General features: G+C 46.2%; 2 protein-coding genes across 17 annotated transcripts in view; one reads left to right on the plus strand and one right to left on the minus strand.

Annotated features, from left to right (window-relative positions):
- Kcnt1 (potassium sodium-activated channel subfamily T member 1) overlaps positions 1-2,839 on the plus strand; it is a 53,759-nt gene extending 50,920 nt beyond the window's left edge. For 9 of the 10 annotated variants that reach the window (XM_076937599.1, XM_076937592.1, XM_076937593.1 and 6 more), the window contains 2 exons: positions 1,553-1,640; positions 1,771-2,839. In XM_076937599.1, the coding sequence (XP_076793714.1) occupies positions 1,553-1,640; positions 1,771-1,891 (209 nt within the window). In that variant the 3' untranslated portion in view covers positions 1,892-2,839. Of the gene's footprint in view, positions 1-1,306; positions 1,399-1,552; positions 1,641-1,770 lie in introns of those variants that run through there. The other variant, XM_076937594.1, reaches the window with a different exon arrangement.
- Positions 2,840-9,425: 6,586 nt separating this feature from the next.
- Camsap1 (calmodulin regulated spectrin associated protein 1) overlaps positions 9,426-21,137 on the minus strand; it is a 63,790-nt gene continuing 52,078 nt past the window's right edge. For all 7 annotated transcript variants that reach the window (XM_034505361.2, XM_034505364.2, XM_034505366.2 and 4 more), the window contains one exon: positions 9,426-11,199. In XM_034505361.2, coding sequence (XP_034361252.1) covers positions 10,897-11,199 — 303 coding nt within the window. In that variant the 3' untranslated portion in view covers positions 9,426-10,896. The remainder of the gene's footprint in view (positions 11,200-21,137) is intronic.

Below are 21,137 nucleotides of genomic sequence, written 5' to 3' on the forward strand. Positions count from 1 at the left end.
ATCAGTGGCTGTGGCTGGAATGTTGTATACATACCTGAATACCCTTGCCTCTGCACAAACCCTGCTGTCCCTGCATTACCCACGCCACTGTATGAGGGATTTGGTCCCAGATTCACACACCTCCCACTTGAAACCCAGCATGCATCATACCATGGGGATCTCGACTGTAGGATTGGGGGGAAAAGCAAAAACTGATGTTCATGGGACAGAACAGCCCTCATATATGGAGGGCAGGCCCCCAGGCCTTTCTACCCTGCAGAAGTACACAGAGATGTTGGCTCCATTTCAACTACCCCAGGTACAGCCTGGCTGAGGTATAGCCATCCACTAGTCCTGAGGCCCAGCCTGTGCCCCTTCACCATTTCTCAGAAGTATTTTGTGCCATATTCCTTCATCCTGGAGCTATGGTTCCGAGAGCTGAGGCTGCTGGAGCTATGGTTCCGAGAGCTGAGGCATGCCCTTCTGTGGCTCAGTTGGCTGCTGGCAGATTCTTGTTTCACAGAGGGGTCAGTCTCTTTCTTAGGGCTATGTCCAGCATGACCAAAGGACAGAGAGAAATGGGAGGGACCAGGTCGAATATGCTCTGTCTCAGGTCACCTTCATTTTGTATGCCTATTGAATGCCTACTGAGTCTAGAGCTACTTTTAAATATGAGGTAGGTAAGCTAAGGTCATCAAGTTGACGGCCATTACCAGGACTATATGTAGCCATACTGCCGTGCCTGCCAAGCACAGGCACGAATGAGATACCAGGCTGCTTCTCCGGACTGTCCACATTCCCATGGGTCATAGTCCGTGGTTACCCTGGGGGCTAGGAGCAGCAGCAGAGCCACAAGCAGGAGGGAATGACCCTGTTTTCTGATCAATGAGTCCAAAATATAGGGAAAAGAGGTGGCCTTTCCAGTCCCCAGGGATGGGGGCTCCTGCAGGGCACTTCAGGGAACGTGATAAGAAGGCCTGAGCAGCTTATATAGTTATGTAGGTGTGAGGTAGATAGAGTGTGTGTGTATGTGTGTGTGTTTGTGAGAGAGAGATGGCTGTGCATGTGGGTATTATAGGCATGTGGGTGTGTCCCATATGTGCAGGTGACCATTCAGTAGTGTTTATGGGTACACACATGTATATGTGTAGGTGCATGTATATAGGGTATGCACAGGTTCTTGCAAGAGTAGATATATAGGTGTACACAGGTGTGTTTAAGTATACACAGTTATATATGCAGGTGAAGGCATGCATGGTTATGCACAAGTGGACTCAGGTGTTGTACAGGGAAGAGTGCATGTGGGCACATGCACCTGCCCATACAGATCTGGAAGAAGCAGGTGTGCTTGGTAACTCTGCTCTGGCCCACACACTGGTGAGATATCTTCTGAGGTTGGCTCAAGATCAAGCTGCACAGGTGAGTGGGAGTAGTGCTTTACTCTTCGTATGCCTGAGCCCTGTGGCAGGAGCTGTGGACAGGTGTCAGAATCAGTCTGTGACCAGCTCCCCTGTGGCCACGCAGAGCTGTACTGGGTGGGGCTGTGGTGACGCCTAGGCTATGTCCTTTACAGACGAGATGAATGATCATCACCAGAATACCCTTTCCTATGTACTCATCAACCCCCCGCCAGACACAAGACTGGAACCCAACGATATTGTGTGAGTACAATGCACTGGCCATCCCAGCATCAGGCATGGGGGAGGAGGGCAGGGCTCACACCTGGCACAGGGCTGGAGTGGCTGCCTATCTGGCTTGCCATTCCAGGGCCTTCCTTGGTGTCTTCTGCAGGTACCTCATCCGTTCCGACCCCCTGGCCCATGTGGCCAGCAGCTCCCAGAGTCGGAAAAGCAGCTGCAGCAACAAACTCTCATCCTGTAATCCTGAGACCCGGGATGAGACCCAGCTCTGAGCCCCATGCTAGGGCAGACAGGAGAATAGAGGGGACATTGTCACAGGCTGGCCTGGCCCAAGCAGGCTGCATTATGACTTTATACAGTGGCTCTAAGACTTGCCCCCAGAAAGGAAATCCTCTCAGTGGGGCCAGTAGTGAGACCACTGGACCACCCTGGAAACCGGCATGAGGCATTCTTTTAACTTATTTTTACAAATCTGAATGATTTGCATCTCTTTACATAGCTGCACCACAACTCGTGACTGGGGGTCTGGCTAGAGTGTGAGGCAAGCAGACAGAACCAGAACTGGACACTACCCTGGATCCCACCATCTTGCATGGCTTCACTCAGCAATTTCTGAAGGGATGCTGAGGTGCATGGGAAAAGGAACAACCTGGAACTGGAGAGTTCCGGAGGGGACTGGGGAGACCTGCATAGAAGCCAGCTGTGTTCTCTAGCCATTCAACATGCTGTTCTGATCAGTTTCTACATGGCTCTGGGACTACACCAGGACCTATGGTTGCCTCTCCCCAGAACCAGGGGCCAACCAATAAAGGTGCCGTGTTCTTTAAGAGAAGAAAAACAGAGGGGCTTAGTAGAAACCTAGTCAGGAGACCCTACCCTGAGCCTGAGCTCTACAGCCCCCTGCTGGGGGAGGGGGTACTACAGTGGATTCTCAAGAAGTCCTGAGGCTGTGGCTATGCAAGTCAGATGGTTGTAGCTGTCACACTTGAGCTTCCCCAGCCATGGCCTTTGGGGGACACAGACCTTGCAGATGATGTGTCTCCATGGACCATTTCACACTCAAAGTCTTGTCTCTAAATTCCTGATCTGAGAAGCACAATTAGCGCTGGGCCCTGACCATGCCTCAGGTCTCCAGGGATTGCTCCAGGCAGCTGACTTCATTCTTGTTTATGGTTTGTATGATCAGAACTGGAACCTTCTATTAAAATGGATACATCCTGCAGGCTTGCATGGAACAAGGCAGCCCGTGATGGCTCTGGGACAGTGGGTGTGGAAACAGCTGAGGCTCACCTGTTTTAGGGTTAGAATTGCCTCATGTATTCCTCACCCCAGACTTCACAGACTAGCTCCCAATGCATGGCCAGCATGGCCTTCCTAAAACAGTAAGAAAATCCTCTGTGGCTGCGGTAGCCTAGGCAGCTGCCCCAGGGTATGTGTGGATGTAATCCCCAGAGGATCCCTTGGCAAGCTGTCCATCAGCTTCCCCATATGGCCCAGCATGTCCCAGAGGTAGGCACAACTCACCTAAGGCCCCAAATCCCTGGAACTTTACCCCACACTTGGGAGGAAGATGCCCCTGATGTGACTGTGTGAACTTCCCACTTTTGGGTGCTTCTTGAGTGTCCTGTTGGGGTGAAGGGTTGGACCAAAGGGCCCACTCTTCCTCAGCCAGAGCAGACGGAAAGTCAGGTGAGCAGGAGATAAGGGTCAAGGCAGCTGCTTGCTGTAGCTTGCCTGAGAATAGCACCTAAGTCCCCCCTTCCCATAACCTGCCTGCAAATCCAGCCTTCCTACCACCACACCATACCTGTTGGAACCTTGCTCACAGAGCGTGCATGAGTCCTGGTGAGGTGTACTGGGACAGAGTTGGCTGTAAGGACGCAGGGAAGACGTTTTGGGGCTTGGGTAGAAAGCAGGTGGTTTACATGGAGCTTGGGTGGCCAGGACTTACCTAGGCTAGGGTCTGTCAGTGGCCATCACTCTGCAGCAGGAGGGGGCTGAGTCTATACTCACATCTATCTCCCTACTCAGCCACCTGCCTGGCTGGCTGCTGAGCCAAGATAAACAAGAAAGCTGGTGTTCATCTAGATGGGACTAAACAGCCTTCAAGTCCATGCTGGAAGAGCTGCCACTTCTGAGGCACTTTGGGGAAAGTCACTTGCCCCACATGTGGATCAGGATGTTTACTCTCTTGTCTATCTGCAGCATGTAAACACATTTTCAGTCTCAGTGTGTGTGTGTGGGGGGGGGGTTGCTCCTCCCACAGGTATAGGCAGATAATTCCAGCCCAGTCTTTGCTAGCTTTTAGAGATGCCCGACTCTGGGACTGGCACTTGGGCCACAAGGATTTGTGCGCTGAGATAACAGTCACCAGATCAATAAAGGCCACATGCACACCTGGAATTCTCCATAGCTTCCATTGCCGTCATCTCCAGGCCTGGAAGACCTTCTTTTGCAGTATTCCTGTCTCCCGCTGGCCTTCAGGGCTCTCATGAGACACTGGTCCCCAATGGTCAGGGTCTGTCCCAGCCCAGGAAGAGCCAGAGTTTAAACAGCAACAAGATGTTCAAGGCATACAAAATCAGCAGGAAGCCTTTGGTTTTTCTGATCCTAACTATTTGGAATCATAGCTCAAAATGCTGTCTTGGGTGCTGCAGCCTGAGGGGCAGCTGGGCCGGGGAGCCATTCTGTTGTGGGGGCTGGGAGCCTGGGTAATGGTATGTGTTTGCGGCAGGTTCCAGGCTGTCTCGGTAACACACATCTACAGATGGGCAGTGACAGACAGAGAGGAACAGCAAGCTTAAGTGCTCAGTGCAGAAAAACAGAAGGGCAGAGACAGAGACCACAGTGAGGGCTAGCATTTACTAACAAACACAGAACTAACACCAACCCAGCTACACATCTGCCACACCAACTGAGGGTAGCTTCACCGGGCAGTGACAAGACAGACCTGCAATGGACAGAAAGAAGACTGAGACATGACCCATCCCCCAAGTCCCTCTCACTCTACCACCGCATGTACCCCAAGCTGCAGGGCATCTCTTAGGGGGTTTCAGGACAGATTCCTGAGAGGATGTGACTGGCCTGCATTTGCCAGAACCCCCAGGCTGTGCTCAGCCCCACCATGCTCTCACCCCGCCCTTCTGACCCCTCATTTTAGGCCCCACAGTGTCACACCACAATGCCCTCAAAAGGACCTTTTTAAGTTGAGTGAGTTTCCCCATTGGGTAAGTCTCATTAGGAAGACAGTATAGCACACAAAGAGGAACTGCATCTGAGTGACGAGAACAGTGTTGCTGTGGAGAAGCTAACAGTTTTAGATGCTACCTTACTAATTGCAATTATTTTGTCTTCCCTTCTAAGAGGCAGGTTCCTTGAGAATCGGGTTCTGTGTGTCCAATGCTTGCTGCACACAATGCAGATACATGCCTTTGGTATCAATAAAAGTTTTGGGTATATTAATTGGTTTTTATTCTCATACATTATATCCCTACAGCAGTTTTCTATCCCCCACTCCCCTAGTCCCCCACCACCACTTCTCCTCTCCCCCAGATCAACTCCTCCTGTTTCCCTTCAGAAAATAAAATTAAATAAACAAAATCAGGCCTCCCAGGGATATCTATTGAACATAGCCTAACAAGATACAATAACTTGATATAAGCTCTTGCATCATGGGTGGATGTGGCAACCCAGCAGGAGGAAAAGGGTCCCGAGCATAGGCAAAGGAGTTCAGATACCCTCTACTCCCATTGTTCTTAGTCCCAGAAGAACATGAAGCTATACAACCATAAGGTATGTGCAGAGGGCCTAGCTTAGAACCATACAGGGTTTGTGTCTCCTTACTGCAGTTCCTGTGAGCTCATATGAGCATAAGGAGGCACATGTCTGGCCCAGGCCCTGCTGTATAGTGTCCCAATGCAACTGCAACTCACAAAGGGAGCCCAACAATACTTTAGCCTTGAGCTAGGGGTGACATCTGCCTATCTAGATAAACAGCCTCAACCCTGGCCCAGAGTCCAGAGCCCTAGGGGGAAGTCAATGTCCATGCCTAAGGAGCTCTGCATGGGCCACTCTGGGTAACCCTAATGGGAGCCTGTCAGAGGTGGGCAAGTCTGTGTACACAGAAAGCTCTGCCCTTATCCTTTGTTCAGACCCTTTGCAGCCAGGCACATCCTAGTACTTTCCTGGCCCAGGGCCTGCTCTTCCTCCAAGTGGGAGCATCCAGCTCTGAACATCTTATGCACATCAACAGAGATGTCTAAACAGCCGGCTGTGGTCCAGGAGACAGCAGGCAGTGGGACTCTTATACTGTTCACTCCCAGCCTCAGCTTAAGTCCGTGTTCACTAACTGGGCATGGCCTTGTCTTTTGCACGGCTGGAGGAGCTCCTCCCTCACAGACTCTGGTATACTCAAGGACTGGATAGGGCAGGAGGGTGGGTACTCCCTTCCCCAAAGAAACTGAAGCACAGGCCCACTGGTTAAGAGCTCAGAGCAGCAAGGCCCAAACCTGGACTTTGAAAGTAAACTTCTTAGAGCCTCCATCATCCCACCAGGTTAGACTGCTGGGATAGCACTACCTTTGGGTGGTACCTACACCAACTCTCCATCTTGAGACCTCAAGGAAGCCATAAAGGGCAACCAGGCTGGGACAAACCTCCCTGCCCCTCTCCCCAAAGCAGCACTTCTGGCTCCTGCTCTGCCCACTCTCACCAGGGCTCTGGAACCAACAAGATAGCATTGGCATTAGCCAGTGCTGCAGGCTGCACTGCTGACCTGCAGAGGCTGGTCTAGCCCATCCTCAGGGGTCCCTACTTTGGAGGCACTGACGTATCTGTTAAAATTTCACCAAAAAACTTTACTTTTCCTAAGCCATGTGAGAAGATGCACTCTTATCTACTAAGGCACAGTGAGGACACAAACCAAGCGGGGTGTGGTGGCACCTGCCTGATTCCAGAATTCAAGGAGCAGAGGCCAGCCTGGTATACATACCAACACCAGCTGGGGCTACATTAGGCCCTGTAGGAAAAAAGTGGGGGAAGGGGGGAGTGTGTGGAGTGGGAGAGGGTTGCCTAAGGATGGCCTTGTAGTTAAGAACTGCTGCTCTCCCAGAGGACCCATGTTTGGTTCCCAGCACCCACCCAGCAGCTCACAAGCATCTATAACCCAAGTTCTAAGAAACAGGAAACAGGTGGCTTGTGAAACAAACAAAAACAGTTTAACTGTCACTATGCAATAGCAGCACCGAACACATTCCCAACACCACAGCGGTCACAAGCTCAAAAGGGCAGCTATGGCAGGTAAGTGGACTGGTGTTGAGCAGATAAAGCCTCTACTACTGAACAGAACCTAGGAATAAGACACACAAGGGGAAACCTGGTAATAAAGGTGAGCCCAGCACACAACTTGTGAGAATTTACCTGCGTTGACTGGCTGTCCCACTCCCATTTAGAAAGGTCTACCTTGAACCACAGACCTAGTACAGAGACCAAAAACCAAGTTGTTGTTTTGAAACAACAGCTGTATCCATTCAACTAAAATAAACACGCAGAAGCCCGTGTTTTCAGCTCTAGCCCCTGGAGCTTGGCTGGTCCTAAATCCCCATAAAACAGCAAGCATGGGGCCACTCTCTCAGGCCACCCGGCTTTGTGTCTAGAACTAATAACAGTGGCTTCCAAAGGTTTCCACCAGTCCACAAAATCAAACATCAAAGAACACCCCTCCCTCCCAAGCACAAGGGACTATTCTCCTGCCTAAGGCATGAGACACTTTCTTTCTCTGTATGACAGGGTCATTTCCAGCCAGGAGACAAAGCTGAGATACCATGGATCTTATTTTGGAATGGAGACAGGCACCCTACTCTCTGAAGCTTGTGGTGCACAGAGGAACACCAACCAGGATCTTTGCTCAGGCACCAGCTTTCAGACCAAGTGTGACGTGGGTCTCCCTTCTCACAGGAAAGGTGCTACCATACTGCTGCTAGGTTTGTAGCACCCATCCTAACTATAAAGAATTACCACACCCTGACTTGAACCATTCATGGGGTGCAGCCTGGGCTACATATTCTTCCTTATCATGCCGGTGTTGTTATAGCTTCTCCTTACTACCTGGGGAATTAAGGAAAGTAGACAACACTCAGAGAGACCCTGGATGGGTAAGGACACTGATTATGCTTTCCCAGGTCACAACCCCGGCAAACAGTAGGAGGAATGAAGGGGAGGGGCTAGGAGAGGAACCTGTTATCTATCCATGCACTAAGTGTTTTGTCAGGGAAGTTTGCATCGCAGCTCTGACACCATAGCCATACCTTTAGCACAGGCCTTCCATGATGTCCTGGTGGCACCAGGAGATCCTGCAGACACCACTCACAAATTTGAGGGCTGGTACAACTTTTCTCAACACAAACCTAGAAAAACCTAGGAGGAGAAATCCCCACTGAGGACCTGCCTCCTAGGAGTTTAGGAGGGTCCAGCCTGTGTGAAAATGGCAGCAGAGCAAGCCAGGGGAAAGCAAGCCATTGAGCTGCATTCCCCCAGTCTCTGCTTCAGTACCTGTCTTGGCTTTCCTCAATGGTGGATTGTAAGCCAAATAAACCCTTTCTTCCCCAAGTTGCATTTGGTCATGGTTTTTATTATGGTTTTCATTTATCACGGCAGCACAGAGCTCAGAACACCAGTGACACCAGATAGCAGAAGCACCAGAGTGTACCTCAGACACCAGGGAGACCCTGAGCCTGCAAGGTACAAGTTTATTGCCAAGGAATCAGTGAGAAACAGGAGGATGCTGGGCATGGCTGCCTCTCAGTGGGGCTTGTGACTTGGTCAAAACCACAATGAAGGAGATAGTACTGGCTTTACATATGTGACACTGGACACAGGTAACCATAAAATGAAATCACCAATAGGTTCAGGTCACCAAGATCAAAGCCATTTCACTAGGTAAACCAGTACCAACCTATAAAGGTTTACCCAAGGTGATTAACTTTCAACAAGAAAAATTTACTTTAACACTTTCTTCTTCAAAATAACAACCATAGTTTCAAACAATCCAGAAGTATATTTTGTACTATGTCACTTTTCAATATTGCCTGAAGTAGCCTGGGCCTGGAAAGTTTGACTGGAGATTGTATTGCAGGAACACACCTAGAATACCAGGTCAAAAGGTCACACTAGAAATGGTATCTTTGGCATGCATACACACACATGTACACAGGCCACCTACACACATTCATGTGCATATACTTATATGCACATCCCATGTCTACACACACATACACCTGCACAGCCCCCTACTATATCTCCACGTCTGCACATTTATTTCTGAAAAATATTTTTAATGCCAACCAACCTGGGCTCCTTGGGGTCTGTCATTACTAAGGAATGACCCACATGAACTGTCATGTACTGAATTACTTGTCTGCCTGAAAGGCTAAGATGAGTAGTCTTCCCAGTACAGCTGGTCAAGACAAAGTATCCCTGGAGAATCCAGATCACCACTGCTAAGTCCTGTACCGTAAACTCCCTAATAAAAACTACCGCTGTGCCAAGGCACACAGAAGGCATAGGTGATTCTAAGCCATCAAGTCACGTGGCCTCCACAGCCTGCGCTCGAGACACCCTTCAGGACAGGCCACATGCTAATTCACTACATCAGAAGTGGAGCAAAAGTGTAACTTTCTGCTCTACACTGGGTCTTCCAATTCTTCATGAAAAATAAATTCCTAGGTAACATGAAAGTCATGTGCAGTGCCCTGAAGCCATGAGCTGCGCGACACTGTCAGCAGAAGGAGTCGTGACAACCACACACGGTTAACAGAAAGCCAGCTCGTTACTTTATTACATTGTAGTGCTCTCTTAAAATAAATATGGTAACATCAAGTGCACAGTGAGAAATGAAAACACACAGGGCAGCCGGTGACAGGCGGTCACAGACTTTACTGCTCGTACGGCACAGCGCCTGCCACCCCTGACTGGATACAGTCACAAAGGAAGAGAAGACCAGACCTCACCTCACCCCTCCAGCCTTCTGTCCCATGCTCCCGTCCCGTCTGCCTGACATGGCCAGTGCTAACACTGAGACGTCTGAGTTCCCTCTGTGTTCTTCAATTCTCTCCTGCAGTTGAGACAGATTCAAGTAACACTCTCAAAAGGAAATGTGCAAAACTACAAGTGGCTCCAGGGTCTTCGCACAGCTGGCTCGTTGCTGGGGCACCTCTGCTCCCAGGAACACCTGTTCTGAAGCAGTCAGCTGCCACAGGGACCAGCGGGGAAGAGACCTGAAGCAGCTACCCCATTCTGAAATAATTGCAAGTAACCACCACGTTTTAAAAGAGGCAAAAAGCAGAATTACCAACCTCACCTGAGACTGCACACCGCACCGAGCATGCTGTTCCTCCAGAAGCAAGAACTATATGGTGGGCAAGCCAGGCCATCACAACACCACGAAGGAACCGGCAGCCAAGGGTGTAACGTACGCTACTATACCAAAATCTGCCTTTATTAAAGTGAACATACCAGCACGTTGCCTAGACCTAATCAGTGGTGGCTAAAGCCAGCTTAGCTGCCGGCTTCCATGAGGCCAGCATCAGCTGGCAGTACCCCACAACCCTCCTGATTGTGTGGCAGAAATACTCCAAATATGTAAACGTCATTTTAGCAGAACACAAACTTTGCCGATTTCAGTGCTTTTAGTGAATTGACATTTTCAGTAAACTTTTTCTGAGCAGCAAGGAACAGGTTTTTTTGTTTTTTGTTTTTTGTTTTTTTTTTTTGTTTTTTTGCTTTTTTGTTTTTTCAGAAATCTTAGAACTGGATATAAAGGTTGGCAGTAGACACAGTCAATAAATATCATACAATTTCTAAAATGAAAAAGATTTCCCATACGAACTCCTTTTATGAAGACACTCAAACACCCCGACCCAAACACGCCTGAGTCCTATGAGCACACATGACCACAGCTGGCCAACGTGGGGCGTCAGGCACTGTGCACAGGGTGAAGGAGCCAGAGAGCGGGTCATTCAATTTATCCTGAAGAACTTCAAGTGAGGCCCATAGCCCAGGATCACCCCATGGTGTCCCTTATTCTGAGGATCTCTGGTCAGCAGACCACAGCAGCCATGCCCAGCATCCATGTGTGCATCAGTGGTGAGAGGATCTTCTCTGTCCTCTAGCAACCTCTGTAGAAAACTGTCCGTGGCTCATCATACTCCGTACCAAATGGATGAAAATAATAAATCGGGATCCTGCCAGCACATCCTCTCAAGAGTCCTGACTGCTGTGGTCACTTACGGGTCTGGGTCTTCTTTGGCACTGTGGGCCGCTTGGGCTGCCACAAGTGGTTATGGATCGTGAGTGCATCCACACTGACCGACATGGTCTTGGCTGGGATCAGGTTAAACTGCTTTCGGTCTGAGCTGTATTTATACAGTTTGTCAATCATCTTCTTGGTGATGCTCTTTGGCCCCGTGCCAGTGAGTTTGTAGATTTCTTCAGTGTCAGGTTGGTAGCAGTAAAGTGCCCTGAACTGGCAGCCCGCATCTCGGAACAGAATGATGTAGTGGTTGGCGTCACACTTCTCCAGCTCCTGGGGAGTAGGAAGAGATGGCAAACACTGAATTCCACTCTTACACCCGGATTCCCATTGTTGCCCAATGGGTGAGTATTATTCCAAGGTAGTAAAAGTCCAAACAGCATGCTCTTTTAAGGACAGATAAAACAGGTCTAGCATAGCCTGTCCCCTTTTCTGTTCTCTGGGAAACTCTGTACAAAACTGTCTGTGGCTCATCACACTTTGTACCAAACGGATGAAAATAATAAACAGAGATCCTGTGACCACAGTCTCTCAGAGTCATGGCTGCCGTGGTCACTTACATGTCTGGGTTTTCTTTCTGTATGCCAAGTCCAGAATAAGGAGATCCACAAAGACAGACAGTATGTAGACCAGTGATCACACTATTCTACTAAATACACCGAAACCCACTGAGAGATGGCTTTCAAAGAGTGGATTTTGTGGTCTCAGAGCCTAGATTTCTTCTCCTCCCCACACCCTCCCCACACACCCCCCCAAGTTCTCAGTCTTAGAACTCACTCTGTAGACCAGGCTGGCCTTAAACTCAGAGACCTGCCTCCCTCTGCCTCCTGAGTGCTGGGATTAAAGGCCTGCGGCACCACAGCCGCTTCTAATAAAGCTGTTACCAAGAACCTGCAGCCAACAACTGCTGACACTGCTCCCGGGCCTTCCTGTACAGTGTGTGAGAACAAAGTTCCACTCGGTAAACGTGTGTGCACTCCTCCAGATAAACTTTCTGTATCAGCAGTTCCAAAGTATGGTGAAGACTCCTGACCTTTCCAGCCATCTGACTCCCGTGTTATAATCTCAGCCTGCCATCTCCAATGAGTGCAAGGGAGACTCTGAGGCCATGCAACAAGCAGGGTGTGCCAGAGCGAAAGAAGGTTCCAATTCTCGCCCATAAAGCCCAAAATTTAAAAAATTTATAAAAAATGACTTACTCACCTTTGCTTTAGAAGAGACAATTTTCATAAATATTTATGATTTTGCCGGTGTAATGGGCTTATTACTGTTTGTTTTATTCTCTGCAGTAGTAGTATGTACATGTGTATGATGGAAAGGGTCCATGTGTGTAGGTCAGAGGATAACTATTTGAAACTGGTTCTCTCCTCTCACCTATTCATGTGTTCTGGGGATCAAACTCATGTTGTCAGCCTGAATGGCAAATACTCATTTACCCACTGAGCCATCTCACTGGCCCAGAATGTTTTGCCTACATATATGTCTAAGTACCACATGTGTGCTGGTGTCCACAAAAGCCAGAAGAGGGCATTGGAGCCCCTAATATTAGAGTTACGGATGGTTGTGAGCTGCCATGTGGGTCTAGGAGTCAAGTCTCTGTAGCAGCATATTTTCCCCACAAGTTGGGAGGAGCTAAGGTGGGAGAAGTAAGGAGAAGAGGAAGAGAAGAAGGAAGAAGAGGAGCTGAGGAGGCAAAGATGTAGGAGCCATGGATGACCACGCATGTACCGAGAGCAGTCCTGGGTAACAACTTATATCTAGGTTAGTTAATTGGTTAACTATACTTCCAATTGTGTGGGCATCTTGATATTTGACCATTATCAAATATATAAAGCTATTGGATAATCTTTAACAGTAGAGTCTCATTTCTACCGGGTACTGCGTGGATAGCAGGATGGTCTGGGCTCTCTCACTGTGGAGACAGTGTGGAAGATTGGCAGAGCCATCTCCCACGTTGGCATCTCGTGGGTGGCAGGGCCGGTGTGTTTGGCTGCCTGAGCAGGTGGCCTGAGCAAGTGGCCTGAGCCAGCAGCCTGAGCCAAGCAGTGGCAAAAATATGCACCACTGCTCGTGACCTAAGGCCTAGCCTAGTTGGGAACATGGCGGCTCGGTAACTACAAGCCTGAACGGGTGCTGCCGTTTTTAAATATTTCCCGCAACAAACCTCAGCCTCTGAAAGAGCAGCCAGTGCTCTTAACTGTCTCTTCAGGGCACCATCAACTTACACATTTTTAAAAGACTAAGTAGAAAAGGAAAAATCGAAGTCTGTATATACAATACTGACCTAAACTACAGGAACAGTGTCTAGACATGAACTGAATGAGCCCTGGTCAGGAGGAAGAGTGTCACCTGCAGGAAAGGCAGATGTTGCACATCAGGGTCCCTGAACATTCAAGATCAAGTATCCCCTGGTGCGCAGCTCTGTAAGGAAGCTAGCTGGTACTTTACTTTCCCGGGTGTGCAGATGAGTGCTGACAGGAAGCTTCTGGTATTTAGCTTGCTGATCATCACATTCACTCTGCCTTCCCTCTAGAGTTCGGAACTAGTTTTATTCACTAGGTACCACATGACTAACACTGGACAAAAATTCTCGAAAAGGTTATGCAGAAACCATGGCACCAGTTGTGTGCCCCACGACCTTAGGGGAGGCATGCCATGGCACCACCTGCACATGGAGGTACACCGCCCTGCCTGCATCTTCCTCCTTGGCATAGGCTGTAATAGAACTGAAACCAAGAGTTTCTTTGCATGTGTGAAAAAAAGGTATTCTCAGGGTCATGATGCCTCTCTGTATGAACATCTTCATGGTGAGAAAAGTCTAATTAAATAGGCCACTCTGTGTCTACAAGCTGAGACCTGACCAGTGGGAGGAGACATATACATTTAGTATATAGTAAGTAGATAGGCACTAGAAAAACAAAAGTGGACATACATTGGGCCCTCGGGACCAGAAGAGGCTACAGTTAAGTGAAAGGGACTGAGGGAACTTCAAGGAAAGAACTTAAACGCCCTGTTTCTCACATGGCAGAACCCCCCACACACCAAGAGGACAGAGGCCCACAGCTCCCACGGGGCCTGTCAGAGAGACCTGAGAATTTCCCTCACCTGCTCAATGCAGCTGGGCCAGTGGTTCACATGTGAGCATTCCTCGTTACTTCTTATCTTCCAGTCTGAGTCCCACTGTCCTGTCTAAGCTCATGGTGGCCTTGCCTGTGTGTACACTGCTCACTCAGGGTTTAGCACTGTTGCTTGTGTTTCCTTGCCTGGGTCACTGTGAAGCAATCTCTACAGCCACGCTGCACAGACGCTACTCCTATGGCTTTTGTTCTTTTGGTTTTTTTTTTGTTTCTTCTCTCTCTCTCTCTCCCTCCTGCTCATTGTAATAATTACATTTTTAGTTACTTATGCTGGGGGACATACATGCTGCAGTCAGAGGACAACTTGCAGGAGCCAATTCTCTCCACTCTGTGGGTCCTGGGGATCGAACTCAGGTTGTCAGGTGTAGTAGCAAGCACCTTTACCCCGGCCCACTTTCTTTAACTGTCACCTTCCACAGCTCTAACGATCTCCAAATCTGTGAAGCCTAATAATATTCCCACACTGATTTTTTTCTTTTCAAAGTCTATCTAATACTTTTATCTTATCCACCCTATCTGTCTCTCACCACCGACCTTCTTAACTAAGATCTGAGTACACCCCATACTATCCTTGGTTGTTTATCCTCGAGCACGTATTGAAGTGAAAGGGGCCACTTTTGTTAATTATCTAATACATATGCAGTGATAATAACTTAGCACAATTAACATCATATTCAGGGAATAATAGTTTACACCAGGTGCCCTGAGCTACTAAATGTAGAAACTATTTTCTGAACTGCACGTTCAACAGTACCACATCCCAACTGAACACTACATATGAAAGAATACACTTGACTTAAAAAAAAAAAAAAAGCAAGCAATAAAAGCACCAGATTCATTAGCCTGGATACATAAACACACGCACACGCACACGCACACGCACACGCACACGCACACACACCTGGGGCTGGAGAGCAGGTTCAGCAGTTAAAAGCACTTCCTGCTCTCCCAGAGGGTGGGAGCTCAACTCTTGGCAGCTACATGGTGGCTCACAACCATCTGTAACTTAAGTTCTAGAGGATCCAACACACCCTCTTCTGGCCAACTCGGGCACTGTATGGACATGGTGCACAGACATACAAGCAGGCAAAATATCCGTAACACATAAAATACAAATAAACATTTTAAAAATAAATAAAACAAAACAAAAAACCAAGACAACATAATTCCACAAAAACTAACCAACCCTAGAGTAAAGGCATCAATTGAGAGTGAAATGCAACTCCTGAAGAACTCAAAGTAACAAAACCTCTGGGTTATAGGCAGAAAAGAGTCTCATTCCAAAGACATACAAGACATTTCTAAAGATTACAACAGAAAGTTTCCCAGAACTAAGAAAAAGAGACTTAAATATACACACAGGAAGCATTAAGGACAACAAAGACAGATCAGAAAAGAACCTCCTTCATTATGTTATAATTAAATATGAATATACAGGACAAAGGCTACTATTACTGGAAGCACCGAGAAAGAACCCCCCTAACCCAGCCCTCAGGGGACACAGCAGTGTTAACTGTGAAGCTTAGCAGCCCAGAGAACCTGGTGTAAACTCTACATTATTCTCCGGGTATGATGTCAATTATTAGATCAACTACCAACTGCTGGGTATCACACTGTACAAAGGACAGCACATCACTCAACTGAAATGTCAATAAATGAACAACTGATTCAAGAGGAAAAGAGGTGGTCCAAATACTACTAGGTCAACAAAATAGTAGAAATCAACATACAATTTTCAATAATAATACTTTAATAATTCAATAATGTATTAACTGTCTCAATTCCCAAATCAGAAGACAGACTAATAATAGACCACACTAAAAAAAAAAAAAAAAAAAAAAAAAAAAAATCAGACATGTTCCCTGATATCAGATACAAAAAGTTCTCAACAAATTACTTGCAAACTAAATTCAAAAACGCATCAGAAAGATCATTCACTACGATTAAGCTGGCTTTATTCTAGAAATGAATGAATGGCTCAATATACAAAATCAATAAATGTTTTTTATATATTTGTATATAAAGTTTATTCATTGCAACAATGTGAGAGGTAGCCAAGCATGGCAGCTCACGTCTGTAATCCAGCACTTGGGAGTCTGAGGCAGGAAGATCACCGTGTGAATTCAAGGCTAGCCTAGGATGCACAGTGAGTTCCAGGACAGTCCAGAGTGAATGCTTGTCTCAAAAAAAGAAAAAAAAAAAAAAAGTGTTGTGGGTAGCCCCAGCCTTCTGTTTTGATACTAATTCCCCTTTCCTGTGAAGGCTGCAGAGGAGGTGTGAGTCATTACACAGGTGATTTCTAGTGAACCTTCTGCCCATCTTAATTTGTAAAATAAAGGCTGGAGCCAGTGATTGGACAGAGGAAGGGGAGATGGAGTAATAAAGACTGGGGAGAGAAGAGAGAGAGGGAGGATGACTGGACGGAGACAATGGAGGAGGAAGACAATGGAGGAGGATGACTGGGAAGCAGGAGGTAGAAGGACAATTGCAGAGTCTGGAAAACCCTCAAGTTATAAGGGTCTCATAGCTGGGGAACAGAGTAAGTAGTGTAGGGTTATCTGCCCAATCTAGGCTTACAGATTATATTCATAATTACTGAGTTGTGTTTTCATTGACTGGTCCTATTTGAGTTGGAGATTCAAATATCTCCCACAACAAAGAAAAGAAAAAAGTCTGAGAATCCTTGGAAAATGAACAATTATAAATCAAATGATACTTAAAAAATGAAATGAGGCTACAATTTCTGATTCATATTCTTTTTTTAGGTCATGAAAATAACTTATAATAGTTAAATGCCTCTTGAATATACATGATATCTTCTAAAGCTAAAAGTAATATGCACTCAACCAGGTTTTAAAATCTATTTGGCCCTTCCGGTCTGGGCCAGAGCACTGAGCAGATCTTGGGTGGCAGCTCTGCCCCCAACCTCCAAGAACCCAGAGGAGGCAGGGATCCCAGGCGCTCTAACTTGGACAGTGTCTTAGAAACTAGTTCTCAGATCTGAGGCCTAGATCAGACCTCTGGCAGGTCTGCTGTTGTGTGGACCCCGGATTCCACCTAGGACATACTGGAAGGTCCACTCAATCCAGATCCACAGAGGAACAAATGAACTCAGAGCTTCAGACAACATATCCTGAGATATTCTAGAGGAGACACTGCACCCAGAACAGCAGACACCTAGCTGGACTACTACCTTGGAGGCACCATATCCTGAGGCATCCTAGAGGTACCACTGTAATCAGTGCAGCTGGAAAAGATCACAGAGACATCTGGACCCCTAGGAGATCAGACACAAGCTAGATAACTAGAAAGACAGGCTTCAGTCAGAGACAGCAAGTACAGGCAGCACTAAAGTTAACCAGATGGCAAAAGGCAAGAGCAAGAATGTAAGCAACAGAAACCAAAGTTACATGGCATCATCAGAACCCAGCTCCCCCATCAGAGCAAGCCCTGAACACCCCATCACACCAGAAAAGCAGGAATCAGAATTAAAATCACTTCTCATGATGATGATAGAGGGCTTTAAGAAAGACATAAATAACACTCTCAAAGAACTTAAGGAGAGCACTGGTAGACAGATAGAAACCCTTAAAGAGGAAACACAAAAATCCCTTAAGGAATTGCAAGAAAATGCAACCAAACGGGAAAAGGAATTAAACAGAACCATGCAGGATCTAAAAATGGAAGTAGAAACAATAAAGAAATCACAAAGGGACAATACCCTGGAGATAGAAAACCTAAAAAAAAGATCAAGAGTCATAGACACAAGTATCACCAACAGAATACAAGAGATGGAAGAGAGAATCTCATGTGCAGAAGATACCATGGAAAACATTGACACAACTGTCAAAGAAAATGCAAAATACAAAAAGCTACTAACCCAAAGTATACAAGAAATCCAAAACACAATGAGAAGGCCAAACCTAAGGATAATAGATATAGATGAGGGGGAAGACTCCCAACTAAAAGGACCAGTAAATATCCTCAACAAAATTATAGAGGAAAACTTCCTTAACCTAAAGAAAGAGATGTCCATAAATATACAAGAAGCTTACAGAACTCCAAATAGTTTAGACCAGAAAAGAAATACTTCCCGCCATATAATAGTCAAAACATCAAATGTACAAAACAAAGAAAAAAATACTAAAAGCAGTAAGGGAAAAAGGCAAAGTAACATATAAAGGCAGACCTGTAAGAATTACACCAGACTTCTCACCAGAGACCATAAAAGCCAGAAGATCCTGGGCCGATATCATACAGACCCTAAGAGAATACAAATGCCAGCCCAGACTACTATACCCAGCAAAACTGTCAATCATTATTGATGGAGAAACCAAAATATTCCATGACAAATCCAAATTTACACAGTATCTCAACACAAATCCAGCACTTCAAAGAATAATTGGTGGAAAACTCCAACACAAGGAGGGAAACTACAACCTAGAAAAAGCAAGAAAGTAATCTTCCAAAAACCCCAAAAGAAGATAGTTACACAAACATATCTCCACGGATGTTAGCCCAAAAGCTTAGATTAGCGAAGACTCAACCCACAGACCACATGAAGCTCATGAAGAAGGACGACCAAGAGGGGATGCCTCAGTTCTACTTAGAACGAGAAATAAAAATGCTCAAGGGAGCAAATAGGGAAACAAAACATGGAACAGAAACTGAAGGAGAGGCCATCAGGAGACCTTTCCACCTGGGTATTCACCCCATGTACAGCCACCTAATCTGTTATTGACCCCAGGTGGAAAGCAACAATACCAAACAACCAGAGCCCCCCAGGGTCTAAACCACCAGCCTGGGAACACATAGGGAGGGACCCAAGACTCCAGAGGTATATGTAGGGGAGGATGGCCCTGTCCCATAAAAAAAAAAATGAATGAAAAATGAATGAATGAACACACAGTGGGGGGGGGTGGACGTGAGGGTGGGGAGGGGATAGTGAGGGGGGTAGGTGTGGTCACTGCCTCACAGAAGCATGAGGAGGAGGATGGGATAGGTTTCTGGGTGGTGGGAGGAAGTAGGCTAAGGGGATAAAATCTGAAACGTAAATACTACAACCAATTTTAACAAGCGGGGGGGGGGGAAAGTCTTCAGAACCATCATCTTTAAAAAAAAATGTCAGCCCCCTGGGGGTGGGAAATTTTTTTTTCTTGATGCTAAAACTTGTTCTGAGAATTGTATATTGCAGAATACACAGCCTTGGTGTATCTACTCATCAAGCATACTGAGCAGGCCTGCCCAAACCTCTGATGTCCTGGAATTCCATCTGGATTCAGTGAAGACACAGCATCAGAGGCTTATCAACTTACTCTTTCCCCCACCCCTCTTCTAAAATCTCAACGCCCTTAATCAGCTTGAAGAAGTTAAAGAAGAGTCAGCGACCCTATTCCCTGAGCTTGGGGACTAATGTGATTAATAATGGTCTGTCTTTCTAGGGACAAGTAGTGGTTTTGTTGGAACAGGGGGGATTAGCTAGGACTTACTGCATAACCATAACCTACTGGTAGAAATCTGTATAATTATAATCAAGATGAAGTTATAATTTCTTAAATGGTACAAAATTTACTTTGATCTCAAATTTAAGGTTTTCATTGGTACGAGCCTCTTATTAATATAAAAATGAGATGAATATTGATACACTCATGGGCATTGTGCCTGTATAACACATTTAGGAATACAATGCCTAGACCCAGCCCTTTTTTAACTTTTTTAACTGATTTGGGATGGTTAACCTATGAGTTAAGGGACTATAGCAAATTCATATTTTTGAGTTTATTGTTAGGGTGTTTTCCATATTTTACTTAGAAATAGCTGAGAGGAGTTAACGGAAAACAGTCCAGGTTACCTTACATGGATAGTTGGTTTTCAAAACATCAGAAGTCCATAGAACTGATGCTACAAATATTTATATATTAATGTTCATAGTAATTAGAGACCTGTCTGCTCCTGACAGCTTCCTGTCGTGGATTCTAAGAAGAAATTGAGCATCCTTGGAGTTACTCCAGTTGTGTGGTAACAGCCACTAGGCAAGAATTGCCTCTCTCCATCTACAGACAAATTACTGTCCAGAAAAGGACACACATGCAGAACAGTCGACTGATTATATCTGCCTAGATAGAGTAATCAGTCCTTAATAATCCTGCATCACCAAGGTCTGTCAGATGATTCTGGGCCAGAAGGCTGAAGATTTGATGCTCCAACGTTCAGTAGTATAGGGGCTTTTCAGGTGTTCAGAGGTCTCTATAAATTGGCTAAGTTTTAGAAGCTATGCTTTGTGCTTCCCACAATTATAGTTAACTCAGTCATTCTGGATTTCTGACGGGGTTGAAAACTTATAGCTATTTACCTTGAGAGAAAAGATTTGAGTGGATGGTCGTCAGCTGACATTCATCCTAAAGCCAGGTTCAGAACTAAATGTTTTAGTTAGGATAGATGACAGAGGTGCTGGTTAGTCAACAAAATGATGGACTGGGTATTAGGACTATCTTGTACCTCACTGGTACAAATTGGCATAATTATGCTCTAATTGTATTTTGAGAGAAAAGTTTCATTTTAACAGGAAGGGTGATGTGTAGGAGGAGCTAAGGTAGGAGGAGTACTGAGAGGAAGAAAAGGAGTAAGAAGAGGAGGAGAAGAAGGATAGGAGAAGGTAGGTGATGAAAGAAAGAAAGAGGGGGGAGACAGGGAGGCAGATATTCATGTATCTCCACCAGTCAAAGACAGTTGTTATATCTAGGTTGGTCAGTGGGTTACACCTCTGATTGAACAATTCCAAACTTACAACGCTTATGATTAACATTATTTAAAAAAAAATGTATAAATGCAAAAAGGAAAAGGGGGCATGGGATAGGGGTTTTCTAAGGGGGGGGGAATGGGGAAAGGGGATGGCATCTGAAGTGTAAATAAAATATCTAATAAAAAAATAAAAATAAATAAATAAATAAAAACAAAAAAAATCTATTTGGAACATTAAACATGATAGAAATGGAAAAAAATCTTGAATGAAGTCCTCTATGAAAGGAAATTGTGGCAGGTTCCTGATTAGACAGAAACTGTTCCATCTCCAAG

This window comes from Arvicanthis niloticus, chromosome 6, assembly GCF_011762505.2.
Source record: "Arvicanthis niloticus isolate mArvNil1 chromosome 6, mArvNil1.pat.X, whole genome shotgun sequence".
Lineage (NCBI taxonomy): Eukaryota > Metazoa > Chordata > Mammalia > Rodentia > Muridae > Arvicanthis > Arvicanthis niloticus.